This window comes from Acinonyx jubatus, chromosome D1 (genome assembly GCF_027475565.1).
Source record: "Acinonyx jubatus isolate Ajub_Pintada_27869175 chromosome D1, VMU_Ajub_asm_v1.0, whole genome shotgun sequence".
Taxonomy (NCBI): Eukaryota; Metazoa; Chordata; class Mammalia; order Carnivora; family Felidae; genus Acinonyx; species Acinonyx jubatus.
The window spans coordinates 211,522-231,545 of record NC_069390.1 but is presented as its reverse complement, the minus strand read 5'-3'; the positions used below and the strand labels follow the sequence as shown (position 1 = coordinate 231,545).

General features: G+C 65.6%; 2 protein-coding genes across 9 annotated transcripts; one reads left to right on the top strand and one right to left on the bottom strand.

The window, feature by feature from the left end:
- The first annotated feature begins 45 nt into the window (after nucleotides 1-45).
- Nucleotides 46-8,871, top strand: SIGIRR (single Ig and TIR domain containing). 8 transcript variants are annotated; one of them, XM_053202686.1, is made up of 10 exons: nucleotides 46-253; nucleotides 4,592-4,741; nucleotides 5,657-5,855; nucleotides 6,259-6,392; nucleotides 6,514-6,654; nucleotides 7,031-7,174; nucleotides 7,469-7,571; nucleotides 7,638-7,788; nucleotides 8,040-8,229; nucleotides 8,546-8,871. In XM_053202686.1, the coding sequence occupies exons 2-10, from the start codon at nucleotides 4,735-4,737 to the stop codon at nucleotides 8,707-8,709; spliced, it is 1,233 nt and encodes a 410-aa protein (XP_053058661.1). In that variant the 5' UTR covers nucleotides 46-253; nucleotides 4,592-4,734; the 3' UTR covers nucleotides 8,710-8,871. The 8 variants fall into 8 exon arrangements, 7 of the variants coding, with proteins under 7 accessions (XP_053058661.1, XP_053058659.1, XP_053058660.1 ...); XM_053202684.1 differs by having other exon boundaries at nucleotides 4,589-4,741; XM_053202685.1 differs by having other exon boundaries at nucleotides 46-304.
- Nucleotides 8,872-9,498: 627 nt separating this feature from the next.
- Nucleotides 9,499-18,701, bottom strand: PKP3 (plakophilin 3). The gene is made up of 14 exons (XM_027051444.2): nucleotides 18,550-18,701; nucleotides 16,745-16,940; nucleotides 14,544-14,623; nucleotides 13,779-14,404; nucleotides 13,562-13,685; nucleotides 12,941-13,145; nucleotides 12,512-12,686; nucleotides 11,958-12,075; nucleotides 11,716-11,886; nucleotides 11,454-11,639; nucleotides 10,766-10,919; nucleotides 10,365-10,557; nucleotides 10,201-10,288; nucleotides 9,499-9,990 (listed from the first exon to the last, which is right to left on the bottom strand). The coding sequence occupies exons 1-14, from the start codon at nucleotides 18,628-18,630 to the stop codon at nucleotides 9,955-9,957; spliced, it is 2,433 nt and encodes an 810-aa protein (XP_026907245.2). The 5' UTR covers nucleotides 18,631-18,701; the 3' UTR covers nucleotides 9,499-9,954.
- Nucleotides 18,702-20,024: the final 1,323 nt, after the last annotated feature.

Below are 20,024 nucleotides of genomic sequence, written 5' to 3'. Positions count from 1 at the left end.
CCCCTGGGGACAGTGGAAACTCTGAGGAGTCCCCCAGGTCCAAGACTGCCGGCTGGTTGGGCTGGTTCGCCCTCTGCCCCCAGGCTGCGTGGCTGCAGTTCCGAGGCTTCCCGGCGCCTGAGAGCAGGACGGTCTTAAGCGCCGGACTTGGGCGCAAAGCGGGACTCTCGGGTCCGCCCTCAGGCCCTGGCTGCTGGGCGGGGCTGCACCTGCCGCCGCCGCCGGGATCGTCGCCGCTGCGCACCTGGCTCAGGTGAGCTGCCCCGCCCCCGCGGTCGGCGCGATCCCCAGGTCTTGGCAGCAGGTGAGTGGCTCAGACCCACGGAGGTGAGTTGAGGTCGCCGGCTCCTGGGAGCCGGACTAGGCTTGGAGCTTGGGGGCCCCTTGTCCCGAAGAGCCTCTGGGCCGTGGCGGGCGCGGTCCCGCAGGAAGTGGCTCGGAGTCGGGCCGGCTGTCCCCATCGCCCGGAAGCCTGAGTTTATCGGCGTCCCGGCCCCGTGGGCCTGGCGGCGGAGCGGGGGGGGGGGGGGGGGGGGAGGGAGGGGAACCGCAAGGGCCACGTTTCCCGCTCCGCCCGACGTGGGCAGTGGCTTCCTCGTGACCTTTGCCCAGGGGAGGGAGGTGGGACGCGGAGGCGCGCGGGGACCCTCGCCGCCGCCCGGAGCTCGGATCCCAGGCGCGAGGCCTCCCAGGGCCCCCGGCGCGTGCCGAGGAGCCGGCTGGGGCCGTGCGCGGCGCTGGTCGCCGGGCGGAGCTACCGTCACGCGCGCGCTCCCGCCGTCCGTGTGTGGCCCCCACCTGCCGTGCTAGGCCTGCGCGCCCTCCGCGCCACCGCCGTGCGCGCCCGACCCGCCATCCACGGCCCCCTCGTGCGCGCCCCAGTCCGCCCTCGGCTCTCGGTGCGCGTTCCCATCGCGATACCCGCGTCCCCGCCCGCTGTGCCCGACCCCCACCCGCGTGCTCACCGCGCCTGGAGGGTGGGGGCCTGCTAAATCCGGATCGCCCCTGACTAAGGCGGAGCGCCGGAGGTGGGGTGTATAGTGGAGGAGAACGGGGCGTGTGGCCCCGGGGGAGCGGGACAGAGCTCCTCGCCTGCGGGGCCGAGACCTTGTGTGCAGTTCTGTCCCGCGGGAGACACGTCGGGGGGCGCAGCAAACGCGTGGCGCACAGAGGGCTGCAGGCCCGCTGAGCGGAAGATGTAACGAGACCGTGGGGTCCTAAGCAGCAAACCAGACGGCGGAGGGGTGGGATCGCCGTCCCTCCCCACCCCACCCCCCCTTCCCCCGCCGTTTCCTGCGCCGCCGCCGCAGAGGGAGCCAGACCTCCAGTCAGAGCACAAGCAGAAGACCCGGAGCTTTCTAGGAACCCCTGGGGATGGGGGTGGGGGTGGGGTGGGGGGAGGGGAGGGGCGGTTCTTGATGGTGCCTGAGGTGACGTGGGCTTGTGGGCGCTCACCTTGGAGCGTGAGCTTGGGGAGGAGGGTGTAGTTTAGAGGAAGAAGGCGGGGGCCGTCATGGCTGTGAGATGGTGGCACCGGGGGACACACACTGAGCAACAGGAAGTCTGGCAGGAACTTTGAGAGGCAGCAAGGCTGCTCGGGGCTCTCCGTGTCCTCCCTGGGTACCCCTAGGCCGGTCACTGACGACTGTATGCCAGGTGCTTACACCATCCACCTCTGGGCGTCAGGCCCATTGAGGCACCTTCCAGGAGGGGCTGGTAGCAATACCCGCGCGCATCCAGGAAGCTGCAACTCGGTGGGGAGAGGGTGCGGTGGGGAGAGGGTGCGGGCAGGTCTTCCGGTAGTTCTGTGGGACCCTGAGCCCTAGATGCACCATCAGCTGAGGGTCTTGCCAGCCATGGGGTGGGGGTGGGGGTGAGCAGGGCTGGGGTAGGGTCAGAGCAAGGACAAATGAAAGCCAGTACTGAGGGTGGCCCACTGGTGGGCCTCTGCTCTGGGTAGGTGAAAGCAGGGACAGGGCCTGAAGGGGACCCTTGCCTGGTTTCTATGGGTAGTGATGCCAGCCACCGATTTCTGGGCCCTGAGTCCCAGTCAGTCTGGGAGGGAAAGTGACAAAAGGGGATGCCAGCTGCCTTGCCTCCCCCCCCCCCCCCCCCACAGCTGGGCTCAGAGCCCAGGAACCTCTGTTGAGGCCTTTTCTTGTTTCCTTATCTGCAAAAGGGGGGACTGCCTTCCCATCCCAGCCTGAAACTAAGGTCCGTGTGATACCACAGCCCCTGTCTGGGCACTGTAGGGGGGAAGTGGACCCGGAGGGAGCCCAAAAGCTCTGCTCAAGGCCCCATTATTGGCAGGAATATCCACAGGACTCCCGTCACCCCAGCAGGTCACAGGCCAGATGCACATTGGAGGCTCTCACCATCCTGAGTGTCACTCTGTAGGCTGTGTCTGGGAAGCGGTGACCCTATGAGATTGTGTGCGGGATGACCCTGACTGGGGGGGTCTCCTTAGGACCCCCTCACATCACCCGGGGCCCCAGCCTCTCCGCAACCTCCTCTCCATCGCCCAGGCTTGGCCTCGGGAAGTACACTGCCTCGGTGGGCTGGGGTGGGCCCCGGAGGAAGGAGCAGCTTGACTCGGAGTTAACAGGAAGAAGTTGAGCAGGCGGGGCAGGGGCGAGAACCACCAACTGCGCGCCTGCCTGGGTGGGGTTTGGGGTCAGGAGAGGATGTGACTGTAAAGCCAGGAAGCTGCAGGGAAAGTTCTGATTAAAACACACACACAAACAAAAGGCAGGTCCTCACTGTGCTTGGCGATGAGCTCTGGGGCTGCGGTGCTGCGGGCCGGACCTGGGGCCCAGCTGAGCACACAGTTTGCTCCCAAGCAAGCATCAATGACCTCGACGACCGCCATCCCCCCCCAGGAGGAGAGAGCCGGAACCAGGTGACTTCGTGAGCTCCCCCGACAGCCCTGCTGCTCCGCATGGGCCTGTGTCCTTGCCCTCGGACACATTCTGACCTGAGGCCGGTCCTCAGAGTCGGGCCCGGCCGAGGGAAGGCCCCGCAGCACGTGTAGCCTGTGTGTGCCTGTAAGAGCAGGGGGTGACAGGAGGCTGTGTGCGCGCCATGGGTGGCAAGGGCAGGTGTGAGATGCAGCGTGCGGTGTGGGGTTTGTACAGATGCTCGAGGCCATGCGCCCTGTGCGAGCCGTTGCAAGTAGGTGTGTGCTGTGTGTGTGGCCACAAGAGTGCTGGAGGTGCGGGGGGGGGAGGTGCATGTAGTGCAGGTGTGCATGGGGAGGGGGCTGTGTGTGCATGTGGTGTGCAAAACAGACTATGCAGGGGAGGGTGCGCAGGGGGAGGTTGTGCAGTTTGGCCTTACCTTCCAGGAAGGCCGGAGACTGCCTCCCCGGGGGTAAAAGATCTTAAGAGTTTGAAAGGTGTGAGTGTTACTGCAGGAGTTTCCCTGGGACCCGCCGAGCTGGGGACCCCGGGGAGGGGGTGTGCGCTGCCCCGTCTCCCACAGTCTCCCAGTGGACTGGTTCTGCTTCAAGGACCTTCCCGAGACTGCCCCCCACCAGAGGGCTTCGGGAAGGAACCTCCTCACCAGTTCCCTGCCTGATGCTCCAGCAATCCCCGAGGAAATTGAGCCAGCCGAGCCCAGGGCTCCTGGGGGTGTGGAGGCTGGGCCAGGCCCACGGTGGCATCACCCACGCAGAAGGAACGCAGGGGAGGCTGAGAGACTTGGGGCCCTAGGCGTGGGGAGGACAGCCCTAGGCAGGAGTGGAGTGAGGTCTCAGTAAGTACCTGCTGCATCAGCTGGGGCTTCGAGGAGGTGGCCCCAGGCCTCTGGCTCCTGCGCTGGGGGGTTTGGCCCCTCCTTTCAGCCCAGGTCGCCTTAGAGCTTTTTGTGTCAGGAGGCACCTGCGGCTGCTCCGAGTCTGGGTTTGGATGGTCCCAGCCCCACAGAGGAGAGGAGGGTCACCCGTGGTGGGGTGGGGGCCTCCCTTGGAGAACTAGACAATGTGGACAAAGGTCTTTGGCTTTGGACATGACAAACGGGGCGGGGGGGACACGGGTGTGGGACCCGGAAGGAGGGGGGACCCACAAGGCCTTCTGGAGCAGACTCAGTCCAGCCAGGCCCCCTCCCTCCTGCCTTGAGGACTGTGGCCTGGCTCAGCTCAGGTGCCCTGTCCCCACACACGCGTGCACACGGGACATGTCCAGGACAAAACGCTACAGCTGGGAGTATGGCTCCGAGTCCAGCAGCCCACACCCACCCCGTGGTGGCAGGCAGGTTGCATGTGACCCTCGGCGCTCAGGGCCTGGGTAAAGCGAGGTCTGCACCCTAGTCCTCCTTGTCTGTGGCGTCCCTATCCCGGGGAATAGTGGGGACACAGCCACGTGCCACCCTATGAGGGGTGCCAGGGGGCCCTCCCTGGGCCATCGTGGTGACACCGGAGCAGGCGAAGGTAAGTCTGAGGGCTCCCCAAGCCCCCTGGGCCATACCCACTCCAGCATGAGGTGCCACACATGATGCTGTGCTGGTGTGCCCAGCACCCTCCAGGCAACTGGTACGAGGTTACATGTTAACTCATCCTGTTCTTGTTTAACTTTCTCCTTTGGGATGGCAGCAGCCTCTGACCCCTCCTGGTGTCCTGACTGACCGGCCACAGAGACAGAGAGCCCCGGGGGACCAGTCTGCTCAGCCAAGGAGCCCTGAGGAGCCGGGGGGGTGGCACCAGTGCCCAGCCTGCCCCGAGAAGGCCCCGGCCAGACCATGGCAGGTAGACGGGTCAGAGAGGGACAGGCACGGACCCCACTCCCACCCCCATCCCTCGGGCTGGCTCCATGCTGTGATGTTGACTGGCCTCCGGCCAGGGGTACAAAGGCCTCTACTCACCCCTCCCACATAGCCCAAGGTCCTGACCCCACAGTTAGGGCAGGCCCTGCGCCTTCTCCTTCCCAAAGCCTCTAGACTATGGTCGTGGAAGTCAGTAAAGCCGACAGACACTGGAAATGGCAGCTAGTGGGGGGCCCCGGGGGCAGGATGGGTAGGTGTGGGCTACCGAGAGACCACACCACCAAGATGACGGTGGTCTCCTCTCACGTCCCCTGGGACTCTTCGCCCTGATTTAAAGATCAGAAAGCGTAGGTCTCAGGGAGGTGGGAAAGCTTGCTCGTGGCCAACAGAGGAAGGTCCTGGAATCCCATGCTGTCATCCCAAGTGGAAGGAGTGGCACGCTCAGCACCTGTGCCCCCCCAAACCCCTGGTGTTTACACTTGTTGTAGCTCCCCCAGCAGAGGGGCCGGGGGAGGGGTGCAATGCCTGGCCGTTCACCTGGGCGGGAGTCACAGTTGCCGGCAACAGGTGCACACAGAAAATGTGGGAGCTGGGCTCATGTCCCGGGTGGATGGGCAGTCAAGTGGGCCCCCTGAGCTGGGGTGAGTCAGCTCAGCTATGACTCTGGCCCCTGCCTTCCAATGTCCTCTGAGGACAGAGCAGCCACATCGAAGGCAGGCAGAACACCCAAGACCCTGCCAGGCCCTGTCCCCTGTGGGACCTGTGCATGGACATGGTGAGGCCACCAAGCGTCACATGGCACTGACCGTCTTGTTTTCTTCCTGGCCCACAGACCATCTGTGGTTGGTGGGAGCCCAGCATTCCAGGCATGGCTAATCACTGGGTCCTCTCTCTGCAGGTGTCTGTGACACGGCCCCCAACTTTCTCTCCCCGTCTGGAAACCAGGCCCTGGAGCCTGCCCTGGGCAGTGCAGTCTCCCTGAACTGCACGGCCTGGGTGGTCTCTGGGCCCCACTGTCCCCTGCCCTCAGTCCAGTGGCTGAAAGATGGGCTGCCGCTGGGCAATGGAAGCCACTGTGGCCTCCATGAAGACTCCCGGTAAGAGACTGGGGTGTTCAGGGTCAGGTGACTACCCTGGTTATACCCGAGGCCACCTATACCCTGGTCTATAACCACCTGGACACGGGCAGAGTGCCACTTCTGACACAGACCAAGGGTCAGTGACTGCAGGGACAGATGGCCCCTTGTAGACAGCCCAGGGCCAACGGTGCTAGCACAGTCCTATGGCCTGAATTAGGCACTGACCCCCCAAAACCCAGACCCGAGATCACGTGACTGCCCCAGACAGATCCACACCCCCACCAGGTTTTGGCCACTTCTCTTAGCTTTTGGCTCAAGGGCTACTCAGGAAGCCCACACCTGCATCCTCCGTGGGTGAGTCCAGGGACATCCACTGATGCTCTCAGGCCCCAGGTAAGAGGGTTGGGCCTGGTCTCCCCAGGATCAAGGCCAACTCATCAGAGGTGCTTGTGTCCAGTGTTCTGGGGGTCAACCTGACCAGTGCTGAGGACTATGGGGTCTTCACCTGCTCCATCCGGAATGTCAGCTCCTCCTCCTTCACTCTTTGGAGAGCTGGTGAGTGGGAGTACACTGGGTGGAAGGTGGGAGGCCTGGGGGGGGGGGGGGCTGGGGAGCCTTGAGGCTTGGAGAATGCCGGGTGGGGGTGGCAGCGGTTCAGACTGCAGCTCTGTCCCAGGCCCAGCTGGCCACCTGGCCGCAGTGCTGGCCTCACTCCTGGTCCTGCTGGCCCTGCTCCTGGCGGCCCTGCTCTATGTGAAGTGTCGACTGAATGTGCTGCTCTGGTACCAAGACGCCTATGGGGAGCTGGAGATGAACGGTGCGTGGGGCCAGGATGGACGAAGAGAATGAATCAGCTATGAGACCTCCCTGGCTCAGTTTTGGGTGGGCGGGTTGCCCCGGTAAGTGTGGAGGGGGGACCCTGGAGGTCCCTCAGGGGCTGTTGAGCGCGCAGTCCAGGAAAAAGGGCAGAGGCCTGGGGTCGGCAGAAGCCAGATAGGCGGCCAGCATCCAGAGCTGGAGGCGGCGTTGTGGGCGTGCGTGCGGGATCTGCCAGGTGGGATCTGCCAGGTAGGCAGGCCTGGTCCCCCCAAGCTCGTGGGGAGGGGTTAGAGGACCCGGAATGGGCTGGGGCGGCGGCCAGGGTAGCGGGCCCGGGCCTGGAAAGCCAGGCGCTGACCCTTTGCCGTCCGCAGACGGGAAACTCTACGACGCCTACGTCTCCTACAGCGACAGCCCCGAGGACCGGAAGTTCGTGAACTTCATCCTGAAGCCACAGCTAGAGCGGCGTCGGGGCTACAAGCTCTTCCTGGATGACCGCGACCTCCTGCCACGCGCGGGTACCGCGGGCCCAGCCTGGTGGCCTCGCTCCGGTCCGGAGACCTTGCCCGCCCTCCCATGGCCCCGCCCCGTTCTGGGCCCGGGCCCCGCCCTCCCATAGTACCGCCCCCGTTCCGGGACCGGGCCCGCCCTCCGTGGCCCCGCCCCACCTCCGGGCCCCGCCCCCGTCCGATACAGGGCCTGCTCTCTGTGGCCCCGCCCCGCTCTGGGCCCGCGCCCGCCCCCCGGGGCCCCGCCCCATCTCCCTCCGGGCCCCGCCCTTCCTCGGCCCCGCCGACGCCTGGTTTTCGCAGAGCCCTCCGCCGATCTCCTGGTGAACCTGAGCCGCTGTCGACGCCTCATCGTGGTGCTGTCGGAAGCATTCCTGGGCCGGGCCTGGTGCAGCCACAGCTTCCGGTGGGTCCCGCGCAGGGTGGGGTGGGCCCCCGCCTCGTCCCCTCCCTGACGGTCCCGCCCGCGCAGGGAGGGCTTGTGCCGGCTACTGGAGCTCACGCGCAGGCCCATATTCATCACCTTCGAGGGCCAGAGGCGCGACCCCGTGCACCCCGCGCTCCGCCTGCTGCGCCAGCACCGCCACCTGGTGACCCTGCTGCTCTGGAAGCCCGGCTCCGTGGTGCGGAGAGGGGCGAGGGGAGGGGCGCCCTAATGGGGATGGTGGTACCGGGCTCCAAGGAGGGGCTCCTCCGTGGGCAGCTCTGTGGTGTGGGGACTTGTGGATGGGACCCCGTGGGGGTGAGGGTTCTGTGGCCTGCTGCCCAGAAGAGGGGCCTCTTTTGAGGCCCCTGGAGCCAGGTGAACGCATGCCTCCAGGTGTGCTCTTTGGGGCCAAGGCCACCAGGCTAACAGCCCAGTCCTGGCCCCCAGGCGCCTTCTTCAGAGTTTTGGAAGGAGCTGCAGCTGGCACTGCCACGGAAGGTGCGGCACAGAGCCCTGGAGGGAGACCCCCAGACCCGGCTGCAGGGTGACAAGGACCCCATGCTGATCGTGCAAGGCCACCTGCCCGAGGGTCGCACCCTGCACCTGGAGCTGGACCCCGACCCTGAGGGGGACCTGGGTATGCCCCCCTGGTCCCACCCCGACCCTGAGAAGCTTGGCCTGGGGCGGAGGGGGTGCACGGGGCTGAGGAGCCCAGAAAGGGGTCCAGGTGGCGGGGACTTCCTCCCTGCAGCCCATCGGTGGGCTTGACCCCCAGCACACCCTCACTGCCTCCTTCCCGGAGGCACGCGGACCCAAGGCCTGCCTGGGAATCTCCAGGACCTCAGATGCCACTATGCAGGAGGGTGAGCAGGGAGTGACGCTCATTCATGGGTCCTAGCAGAAGTCAGGCTGTGGACAGCCCAGCCTCAGGCCTGGTGGTACCCTCTTCCCAGGTGTCCGAGGGCCTATCTTTGGGGAGCCATCAGCTCCACCCCATGCAAGCGGGGTCGCCCTTGGAGAGGGCCGGGGCAGTGAGGTGGACGTCTCGGACCTCGGCTCCCGCAACTACAGTGCCCGCACGGACTTCTACTGCCTGGTGTCTGAGGATGACGTGTAGCCTGCACCCGCCGGAGCGTCAGGATCACCAAGGACAGCTGGGTGCAGGGCGGGGTGGGGTTTTTCTCCTCTCAGCAGGACTACCAGCCATGAGACCTGGAGGGAAGTGGGGGGACTCTAGTGTGCCTCCTTGTGCCAGAAAATAAAGTCCTTTTAGATCCTGCCTGAGCCTCAGCCTCTCCTCTCCTGGGGCAGGAAGGGGCACGTCCATCTCAGGGTCTCCACGGCCCTCAGCCCCTCCCCTTCCTCATCCCCACGGCCACCCAGTCACAGGTCTGGCTGTCCATGCAGTCCCGCCCTCTCTCCAACCTCCATCCTGAGCCAGCTCAGACACATCTCTTAACAGTAGCCTCCTTGGGTCTCTCTGCTTGGGGGCGTGATGGTCCCCAGCCCCGCTCTGATCCACACAGGTCCCGGAGGAGGGGCAGGCCCCTTAGAGTCTGCAGGTTCTGAGCTTTGCAGAAGAAGCCTTTTGTTGTAAAAATGTGAGTGGGAGGGAGCTTCACCACCAAATGTCCTGGTTTGGTGAGATGGGTTCCCACGGCTCAGTCAGACAGTGCGAGTCCCTGGTCAGGACACCCCCAGGCCCGGCGAGGCAGGGCAGAGACAAGTGTTGGGTGTGGACGGCCCAGCAGGGCAGCACCTCAGCCAGGGGAGGTCACAGCTCTCCCAGGAGTGGCCACCCCTCTGCACACACGGTCCCCAACACCACTGCGTTTGTGCCTCGGTTGGCCCCTGGGCTGCCTCTGCTGTCTGCCCTGGTCCCTCCAGTTCTCTCCCCACTGGATACTCTTGTCCTGGTCCTGGGCATTCTGACCTGGAGAAGCATCTGAGTGACTCGGGGTGAGTATTATCAGGCAGGTGCGGCTATGCTCAGGGACGCTGCTGAGTCCCTGGCTTGGACCCCCAGGTCGAGCCAGCCGAAGAAACCTGCAGGGCTGTGTCCATAGCTATTTTTATTCCCAGCACTGGCAGTTCATCACCTCCGCCCAATGACCCGGTCACCACCCCACACACCGAGCAGCCTCAAGCCCTGCCCTACCCCTGCCCTATAGAAGCCACATCCCTAAAACAGCGCCCCCATGCCCTCCCTGGTGCCTGGGCCCCTGCAAAGTGGCACACGGGGCTCCCGTGAGAGGCCCCGGGCCATCAGCCTTCTCCGCCAGGCTGGCCAGCGAGCAGCGCAGAGCTGAGCCTATCCCTTGGAGGCCAGGCGACGTTGCATCCTCCTCCAGGAAGGCCTCACCTATGGGCCCAGGAAGTCCTCCTTTCGATAGCCTTTCTGCAGTGGAGAGGGGGGCCCAGAGTCAGGGTTCCTGCCCGCGGGCCCTGTGGTCCCCATGCCCCACTCCTCCCTGGGTCTCTGGTCTCCTTTCTCATGTTCCCCACTTCCCGAGTCTCCTGTTCCACGGGAGTTGCCAGGTCTGTTCCCTGCCACCCGATGTCCCGCCCCCGGGTCCGGCCCTGCCTGCCCTGGGTCGCCAGAACATACCGCCCGGAAGTCTCGGTGGAGCTTGCTGTATTGCCACAGGTTGGCCAGGAGGCTGGAGGCTGCTCGGGAGGACTTCTCACTGTCGGGGCTGGGGTGGGGCAGGAGGGCAGGGGTCAGCAGGAGGACAGGCTAGGCCGCGAGGGAGGGTGCCGGAGGGGCCTCACCTGTCCCGCTTCTTCTTGATGAAGACCAGCTTTCGGAGCCCGTCAAAGTAGAGCAAGTCTCGGGCAGCGATGGGACTGGCCACCACCAGGTTGTTGAGCACGGCTATGATGTTGACCAGCACGTCGGCGGGGGGACACTTCTCGCCCACGCTGCCCGGCAGCTTCTCGATCAGGTGACTCACCACCTTGGTGGCTGCCGGGAGGCCGGGAGGTGGGGAGGTCAGGAAGGCAGCCTCCGCTCCTGGCCGCCCGCCCACCCCCCGTTCCGCACCCCCCATCTATCCGCTCGGCTCTAGCTTGCCAGGGGCTCGCCCAAACGGGCAGCAGGAAAGAAACCACAGGTGTGAGCCCAGCTAGGCAGGGTGAGGGCAGAGCCCGGGCTGCGGGGTGGCCTGACTCACACATCTCGTCCTTATTTCTGGCATTCCGAGACAGGTTTCGGATGAGGCCAGTCAGCGAGCGGAGCTGGTGGTGGTCAGCGGTCCGAACCCGGTCCAGCAGCGGGTTCAGGATGCGCTCCTGCTCTAGGGCCAGGCGGCTCAGCACGCCCGCCCACTGCGGGTAGGAGAGGAGCTGGTGAGCGCCGCGGGTTGGGGCTCTTCTCTGTCCCCGTCCCTCTCCCTCCCCAGAACCCTGAGGCAGGACTGGACCCCACCGTCTCTCACCTGCTCTGTTCTTTCTGCTTCTGCCCTCACAGCCCAGCCAGGAGCCTCATCACGTGTGACTTGGGTCAGCCCCTTCTCAGCTCACGCCTCTCCCTAAACCCTCAGGGATCCTGGGGGCCTGTCCCGTCTGGGACACTGGCCTCACACTCCTGGCTGCCCCTCCTGTCCCCTGCCTCTCGCACCCCTGGCTGTGCATCCTGTCCCCCGGTGTCCCCTGCCTCTCGCACCCCTGGCTGTGCTTCCTGTCCCCTGGTGTCCCCTGCCTCTCGCACCCCTGGCTGCATGTCCTGTCCCCTCCGTCTTGGGTTTTGGCCCATCCACCTGGCTGTGTTCATCCCGCTCCAACAGACTAAATTGGAAAGCCCCTGCACCCTCCTCATTCGCCCTTCGTGTCCCCAGTGCAAGGCCACACGTGGGTCCTCACCCTGCGGTCGCCCGCGGTGATGTTCTGCAGTGCTCCCGCGGCTGCCTCGGTCGTGTGTGGGTTGAGTTCACAGCGCTGCAACAGCCGGTTGTACAGCCCCACGATCTGGGGGCTCCACAGCCACTCAAGACCCTTGGGGTCCTTAGACACCTCGGCGAAGGTCAGTGCATCAGCCGTGAGGGGCAGCTGGGTGGGAGGTGTGGAGGGTCAGCTGGGTTCGGGCCGGGGGGCCCTGCTCCCAGCTGCCCAGGCCCGCGCCCACCTCTCGAAGCCGCCGGCTCTGAGGCGTGAAGCAGCCCACCACCTCGCCGGGTGGCGCCCCGGCCGTGTCCCTGCGGCCCCGGCCCTCGAGCCGCTGCAGGGCGGAGGGCGGCATCTCATCGTACAGGCGGTAGGACAGGTTCCTCAGCACGCACACGGCGTTCTCCACACTCTGCAGAGGGCGGACTGTGGTCAGCGTGGGCCAGAACCCCCCAGGACCTTTCGGCAGTGGCCGCCCCTCACCTTGTCCTCACACTTGCCCACGTCCAGGGCGTGGTTGATGTAGGTGACCAGGGCATCCACCAGCCCGTGGCACTCACGCATCTTCTGGCGAGTGGCCTGGGAAGCTGAGCTGAGGTTCCTGCGGACGGAGGCAGACCGGGGAGCACCCCCAGTGGGAACCAGTCCCAAGGGCTGAGCCCTTGAGCCCCAGTCACCTCCTTGCCCTGAGCTGGGCCTCGCCCCCTGGCACCTGCAGCCCCTCTGCATGCCCATCCTCCCCCACCCCCCGCCAAGTGTCCAGAGTGGAGGGGAGCCTGCGGACCCCAGGGCCTGCTGCCCCCTGACATATCATCGCTCTGCCTGGGACCAGCTGCCTGTCTCACTTCTGTGCCAGCACCCGTACCTTGCGTGGCCGGTCTGCTTCTGCCTGCCGCCCTGGCCAGCCCCACCCTGCCATTCAGACCTGGGACTCAAGTGCCCCTTCTCTAGGCCTCCCCTGCCCCCTTCCAGGCACCCAGTTCTTTCCCCACGGCCACCGTCTTAGCCTCTCTCTGCTGCCCCCCGCCCCGGCGCACCTGAGGAAGCCCGTGGCATTATAGAAGATTTCAGCCTCAGAGGCATTCTGCTGGATGAGGGGTGGTCCTCCGGCCCCCGAGAGGGGGCTCAGCACCAGGTCTGTGAGCTGTTCCAGTGTGTCCCTGGCCAGGCGATCCTTCAGATGGTCGCTGGAGGACAGGTTCCACAGGATCCCTGGGGCAGGCGGGGCCGTGGCCACGGTCAGCAGTCGCCCACTAGTCCCCTCCAGGCCCTCCAGGGAGGGTGGGGACGAGGCTCCCAACCTCTCCCAGGGCCCCTCCTGGCGTTTGGAGCCTCGCTCGAGAGCCCCATGGAGAGAGCCTGCATACAACCTACAGGTCACGGGGCTGTGACACAGCCGTGGCGGGGACAGAGGAACAGAGAACGGAGGGAGGGAAGGAGAGGGCTGGCATGGGCTGGCAGGGCACCTGTGACGTTCTTGCGCAGCTCGTCGTCATGCTCACGCAGCGTGCGCAGCAGCTCGAAGATGCCATTCTCCTCCACCAGGGCCAGCTTGTTGTCCGCGTTGTCGTAGATGAGGTTGCGCATGGCGCCCGTGGCGTGGCGTTGCACCTCCTGGTTGGCGTGGTTGAAGAGCTTCACCAGCCTGGGCACGGCCTGAAGGCTGCGGGCCTGCACGCACAGGCACGCGGGTGTGAGCAACGTGCACACAGGCGTGTGCAGACGGGTGCGAGTACGGGAGGGCGTGTGCTGGTGATGGAGACGTGCAGGTGTATGCAGGCGTGTCAGGCGTGTGCAGGGGTGTGCAGGTGTCTTTAGATGTGTGCAGATGCGTGTAGGTGTGCGCAGGTGTGCGCAGAGGCACGCAGCTGTACTTGTACATATGCACATCACTTCCTCCTGCCCCTCGTCTGCTGGGGAGGCTCTGGGCCAAAGGGGGGGTCTGCCTGCCCACTCAGCGTGGGGACCATTGAGGGGTGGTTAGGGACCGGAGATTAATGACAAGTGGGAGGATCACCGAGGGTGGTAGGCAGGGGTGTTCACAGACCAGTGGGCTGCAAGTGGCACCAGCGGGGGCGGTCGGTCACCTGCTTCTTGGCTGCCGCATCGCTATAGCACTTGTGCTGGATGTAGGCTGCTCCCAGCACCTGCAGGTTGGGGTCTGAGGCCATGAGGTACTTGACTGCTGAGGGCAGGTCGATGTCGTCAAATCTGTAGGGACGGGGGCCAGGAGGGGTCAGGCTGACCCTGGGGCCGGGCCAGGGCCGTGGCAGAAGTCCCCTCCCCAAGCCAGGCCCAGCTCACCCGCTGCTGAGCCTCTGCAGAGTGCGGTGGCCACCGTAGCTGTCCAGTCCACGCACATCCGGCAGGTGGCTGGAGTCGGCCAGGCTCAGGCTGAGGCTGCGCACGGATGGTGCTCGGGCCACAGGCTCCAGGACACCCCCTGGGGCCACCCCGGCCACGCCACGGCTGCGGTGGCCGCTCTGGAATCGCTGCAGGGTCCGCATGGCCGGCGCACGGATGGTCCGGCTGGGCGGCCCCTCAGCGGCTCCCGGCCAGTCCAAGCCCCCTGACCGGCCGGAGTTGGCCTGGCGCTCGTAGCCAAAGGCCCTGTAGGCGGAGGCAGCTGGGGGCTCCAGCTGCTCGGATACCACGCTGTAGCGGTCATCCAGGCCCCCGGCCCCTAGCCTCAGCGAGCGCAGGGACAACGTGTCGTAGTCCACCCGGCTCCCCACCCCACCACGCTCGTGGAAGGACAGGGGCCGGGTAGGCATGGGTGCGGCAGGCTGGGCTCCCCCGTACCCCGCGACCCCAAAGGCGCTGCCCCCGTTGTGGGCAAAGCTCAGCCTCCGACTGGAGCTCAGATCCACAGCTGAGCGGGAGGACCAGGAGGCCGGGCTGTAGGCAGGCTTGGCAACGGGCCGGAAGGTCTGCGGGGCAGGGAGGAGAGCAGTGAGTGGGTGCTGGGGGCTCACCTGGCACCAGCCCCTCTCCCTGACCCGGCAGCTCCCAGCTTCCCCCAGAGCCTCCCCCACGAGCCTCTCCTGAGGCTGGAGAGAGTGTACTCACAGAGACGTTGTCCCCACCGAGGCTCTGGGAGCGCGAGCTGAAGCCAGACTGCAGGGTGTGGTAGTGACCGTGGGATGTGCCTGCCGACAGGGACAGTGGTGGCCTGGCTGGGCCAGATGCCTCATGGGTCTCCTCCGCTTGTGGGTCAACCCTGATAGGACCTCTCCCACAGCCCCCTGCCCCTCCAGCTGTGCTGGGGGATGGGCACACTCACCACCCCGCCCCCAACCCCCCCCCCCCCCCCGACCCCCTGGCTGCCTGGGAAGTGTGCCGGGACTCCATCAACTCTCTAGTCCCTGCCAGGACACACACCTGACCCCCTCCTCCAGGAAGCCACACTGACCTCTGTGAGCCCGTCCTTTGCTGTGGTCACACGGGAGTGATGCCACACTCGCCAAGGACACACAGTTCCCAGTCCCACCTGGAAAAGCCACGCCCGTCCCATCCAGCCACACAGAAACTGAGGCTGCTGGCGCCAGCCCGACTCTGTGGTGAGTGGACAGACGGGGGGGTGGGTGAAGGGTGGAGAGATGGCAGAGGAGGAGGAGGGAGGGCTGGTCGGACCGTTGGAAGGAGGGGTGGATGGACAGATGGATGGCTGGTTTGATAGACAACAGGTGCATGAGCTGGAAACACTGAGGACGGTTGGGTGAAGGTCAGACCAAAGCAGAGCAGGGGGATGGACTGGGGTGAGGTGGCTCTGGCGTCTCTGGACAGGGAGGAGGTGCCCGGAGGGGATCAGCCTCTGCCAGGGTCCCTGCTAGGGCCGTATCTTGGGGGAGAAGAGTCACACGTCCCCAGAGAGCCTAGGCAGGGTGAGTGGCTGAAAGGACTCATGATGTGAGTGAAGGGAGGGGGCCTCAGCCCCTCCCCCGGCCTCTTCCAACTAGGTCTGGGGGGCTCCCCTCCCAGTACATTCCCCAGACCCGCCCTGGTTAATGAGGCTTCTGGGCAGGGGCTATTAACCCTTTGACGCTAGTGAGGCTCAGCCTGGGGGGATACACCCCCAGCCTGGGGACCTTACTCCCACCCCCAAATTATAATCCTCCCCCTAATTGGCAGGGTAGCCAGGGTGGTAATTAACCCTTCCCTGCTCCCTCCTCCACCCCATGACCCCTGGGCACCCAACTACTTAGCCACCAGCAAGGCTGAGGCCCAGGGAGGAGAGGACCCAGGAATCCAGGCTGCTCTGGCAGGCCCCTATGCTGGCTGACCCTCTCCCCCCCATCTGGCCAGCATCTGGAGACCTGTCCTGGGAAAGGGCCCTCTAAAGGTCACGTGAACCACTGTGGAACTGGTGTCTTGGCTCCTGACATCCTGGGAAGTTCACCTTACTATCTAACCTTGATCCCTGTTGCTGCAGTCTGGCCAGGGAGGAAATGGCATTTCTAGAACAACTGCTCTGAACTCACTGTGTCTGTGGGATCCTTTAACAGGCATGCGCCCACATGCACACACACACATCCACACACACATGCATGCACACTCACGCATTTGCTCTCGAACTCACACACACCCTGGTAGAGCCGGGGTTCCGACACAGGGCGGTCTGCCCGCACCGAGGGGGCCCTCCCCCACCTGATGTTCTCGGGAATAATATCTGGGTCACTCCTGCGGGCCCCCACCCCCACCCCACCGCAATTCCACAGGGAGACCCGGGTCCAGACAGGCAGGTGGCTCTGGTCCAGGCTTCCCAGACCCGCCCCCTCACGTTTCTGTCTGCTTATTCCCTTGGGGCCTGGAGGGTGGTGGGGAGGGACGCTGGAGTCTGGGTGTCTGTGTCTCAGGGTGTTTGTGTCTTAGTGGGACTGACGTGTATGTCTGCGCGCCCGAGGCCGCGTGCGAGCCTGTGTTACGTGGGACCGGACGTGTGCGCGGTCCCGTTTTGCCGACAGAGGCAGGCCCGGGTGGCCTGCCATGTGCCGATCCTGCCATGTGCCGACGGCGGCGCTTGGGGCGGAAGGGGCGGCGGGCCCGAGCTCGGGGGTCCCTGCCGGCTGGTGGGAGGCCGCACCCATGCCTTCTCCCACACCTGGCGGGCGGGGCGGGTGACTCAGTGCGAGGCCTCGGTGAGTCAGGGCGCTGAACCCCATGCCGGCTCTACCCCGGCCTCTGGCCCTCGTACCGCCACACCCACCGAGGCCACCTCTGCCCACTGCCGTTCCCGCTGCCCGGCACCCACCCTGCAGGCGCCCGCTTACCTCTGGCCACCTCGGTGGCGCCCTCGGGCTCCGCCGCCCCGTTGTGCCGAGCCTGCCGGCCCAGCTGCAGGAGGCGGGCGCAGACCTGCTCCTGGACGCGGGCCGCCCGCAGCCGCTCAGCGTCGGGCCCCTCTGCGCCCCGGCGGTCCAGCTGCAGGTCGGAGGGCAGCGCCAGGGAGCACACGCCGGCCTCGGGCTGCAGGGCCGACAGCAGGAAGTTACCGTCCTGCATGGCGGCAGGCGCGCGGGGCTGGGTGTGCGCCCGGCCTGGGCCGCCGCCGCCGCCGCCGCCGGGGCCTCCTCGGCCTGAGCAGTCTTCACCGTCCCGTCCCCGAAGTCCCCTCCCCACTGGCCTCGCCCAGAGCCAGCCTGGAGACAGACGCCTGCCCAGCCCTGAGCTTGGCTGGGGGCGGGGACACCTGGGCCAGGTGAGAGGGAGGGGCCACCACCAGCTTAAGGTGGAATTTGGGCGGAAGAACAGGCCCCACGTCCCGGCCTGGCCTCCCCGTTCCTTCCGCCTGTTCCGGGACGGGGCGGCAGGGTCCGGGCCCATCTGGGTTCCCCGGCCACAGTGGGGCCTTTGGGGTAGGGGCGGGATAATCAGGCCCCACTGCCCTGAGTGTCAGGGAAGGGCCAGGTTAGGTCACTGGGGAAGCTACGGCCAGCCACCTCCAGGAGTCTGAAGGGAGGGATCTTCCCTCCCTGGGTGACTGGGGGCCCTGAGCCAGGCAGGGGTCAGCATCCTGGGTCACTATTAGGAATCAGGGGCTAAGGGTGAGGACTGAGGACAAAGGGCTTGGGGTGGGGGAGCTTTCGGGTAGAAGAGGGCCCCATGGACCTCGATGTTTGGTGCCCAGGAGACCCCAGAAGCATACAGATAGACTGGCCCACACCCTAGTCTTGTGACCCTCTGGATCTCTGTCCTGTAGACCCCAGAAGTTGCTCCCATCTCCCCAACTTCTGCAGAGGCCTCCAAAGGGCTGGCTTGGCCCTCTCTCTCACCCCTCCCTGGCTTCTGCCCCCCAGGCTGTGAGGTAGAAGGCCATTCCCTACATGTGAGTCAGGGCTCAGCTCAACAGAGCTCTGATGGGGCAGGGTAGGCAGGACTGCCACAAGGCATTGACTCAGAGCCCCCCCCCCGCTCCCCCCCCCTGCTCCCCCCCCCCCCCCCGCCGTCCAGGCTGGGGGTGCAGGAGCAGAGGCTGTGTCAGGGGAGGAAGAACCCAGGAATCTGGCAGAACAGTGATTAGGAGGGGTCGGCATCAGGGGTGGGGAGGGGGGCCCGGGCCAATCAGGGCTTGCCCCCAGAAAGTCTCCCTGGGGTGCTCCCATCCAGCTGGACCAGCATGCTGCAAGGCCTCCTGGGTAGGCCTGGAGTGAATCTAGGATAGGCCCCTGGTGGATGGAGTAGGGGCAAGGGGTGAGCTGGGCAGGGCTGGAGGGGTGGGGGGGTTGAGTGGCTTCAGGTACCTCCTGGGGCCCCCTTGAGGAGTCACTGTGGGGCCCACCCTAACAGCCTCCTCTCTCCTGCGGGAGTCCCTTACCCTGGCCCCTGAAGACAACTGCCTTAATCTGCAATCAGTCTTTTCAGGGGATGTGGCCCCAGGTGGGGATGGTGGATGGGGGCCTGGGGGTGAGGAGGGAGGTCAGGGTCAGAAGGCAGGCCTAGGAGTGAGGTCAGTGCTGGAGAGGAAGGGGCAGGGTGGGGACAGGCTCAAAGGGGAGGGGAGGGTCCTCGGAAAGGTCAAGGTGAAGCCTGGGGTGGGACTGCTGGCCCGAGGTGGGCGCTTGGGTGGGAGACCTACCGTGCTGGGGGTCTGGATCCTGCAGGCTCCATGGCTCAACCCGGAGGCCACTGCTACAGGCAGAGGGGTCCTGGACTCCATCCCAGGCCCAGCGCGTCCGTCTGGGGCGGCCTCTCACTGCAGGACGGGACTGTGGGGGCACCAGGAGGGCGGGGTGGGAACGCCCGCACGCCTAGCTCATCAGACCGGTTGCTTCCCTGGGAGACGTGTTTTGTGTGGAAAAATCCTGGGAGACAAGTTTGTGCGGCGCTGAGCTCACCTGAAGGCACACGCCTGGCACGGGCCTCGGGCCCGCCCTCCATCTGGGGTCTACCTGGGCCCACCTGGGGCCCTGCCTGGGGAACCAGCCTCGAGGCTGCAGGTAGGGGTTCAAAGGGCTTGTGGGGTAGCCCCAGGGGTAAGCCGGGTCAGCCGGGGCTGCAGAGGAGTGGAGGGGGCTTTGCTGGGGTGGCACGGCTGGCTCCCACTGCCCCAAAGCTGTGCTGAGCATCCCTGAGGACATGTGGACCCCTCCCCCCCCATGGACCTCTTACCTCCGTGGCCCAGCGTTCCTAGGAAGTCTGGGATTCTGGGCGCTGTAACCACCGCAGGGCCAGGGGGCTGGCCGTGGCCCAGACCTGTTACCAGCACTCTGAAGCCCAGGCTGGGAGCCACATCTGGCCTCTGCGACCAGCCTTCTGCTCTGTCCTCCTCAGAGTTCCCCTTTCCCTGTAGTGCAAGGAAGATTCAAGCCTAGGCTTGATAGTAGGCTTCCTGGAGGAGGTGGGTTTGTGGCAAATGGAAGATCCATCTAGGAAGCTTAGAAAATGGATAGGGCCGTTTGTGGGGCAGGGCCTGGGAACCCGCGTCTAACCCTCCAGATGGCTTATGGCGCATCATCAGTGTTGAGAACCTGAGGCCTGGGGCCTCCATGGGGGAGTAAGTTAGGCTCTCACTTGGGAGGTGGGCAGCTCCTGGGGGGAGCCTGGACTCTGCTCTGGGGAGTTCAAAGGAAAGGCTGTGGCAGCTTGAGTGGGGTGACTTAGCATTTATACTCCTCCATTGCGCGGGGCATAGAGGATGTGCCAGGTGGTCGACTGGAGGTGGGGACCCCCAGGCGGCTGTTAGAAAAACCTCTGGAAGAGGAGCGGGGGACAAAAATCAGGGGGCAAGGGATGGGGAGGCCTCCAGGGCTCAGTGCCAGAGTGGAGGGAGGGGGTGGAAGGAGGACCCCCTAGTGCTGGCTTCAGTGACCTGGAACTGGAGGAGGGGCCCAGAGGGCACCCCAGCCCTACCCCACCATCGGGAGCAGGGTGTGGAGTGGTGGTTATTAGGGAGCAGAAGATGGGGAAAGTTTGCGGCAAAAGAATATCGACAACAAATGTGGGCGCTGGCGCACAGAGCGGTTAAGCGGATTGCCTGGGACCACACAGCCCGCAAGGGTGGGGGTGGATCGGCGAACCTGCCGGGAGCTGACGGCTGGAGGGGAGGGCGCA

Coding starts and splice junctions, on each gene's coding strand:
- PKP3 (XM_027051444.2), bottom strand. CDS start 18,630: ATGGAGTCCAGGACCCCTCTGCCTGTAGCAGTGGCCTCCGGGTTGAGC. Junction 14,405..14,543: donor TCGGTGGGGACAACGTCTCT/GTGAGTACACTC, acceptor CCTGCCCCGCAG/ACCTTCCGGCCCGTTGCCAA. Junction 12,687..12,940: donor GCTGCGCAAGAACGTCACAG/GTGCCCTGCCAG, acceptor CGCCTGCCCCAG/GGATCCTGTGGAACCTGTCC.
- SIGIRR (XM_053202686.1), top strand. Junction 6,393..6,513: donor CTTCACTCTTTGGAGAGCTG/GTGAGTGGGAGT, acceptor GCTCTGTCCCAG/GCCCAGCTGGCCACCTGGCC. Junction 8,230..8,545: donor CGACCCTGAGGGGGACCTGG/GTATGCCCCCCT, acceptor CCCTCTTCCCAG/GTGTCCGAGGGCCTATCTTT.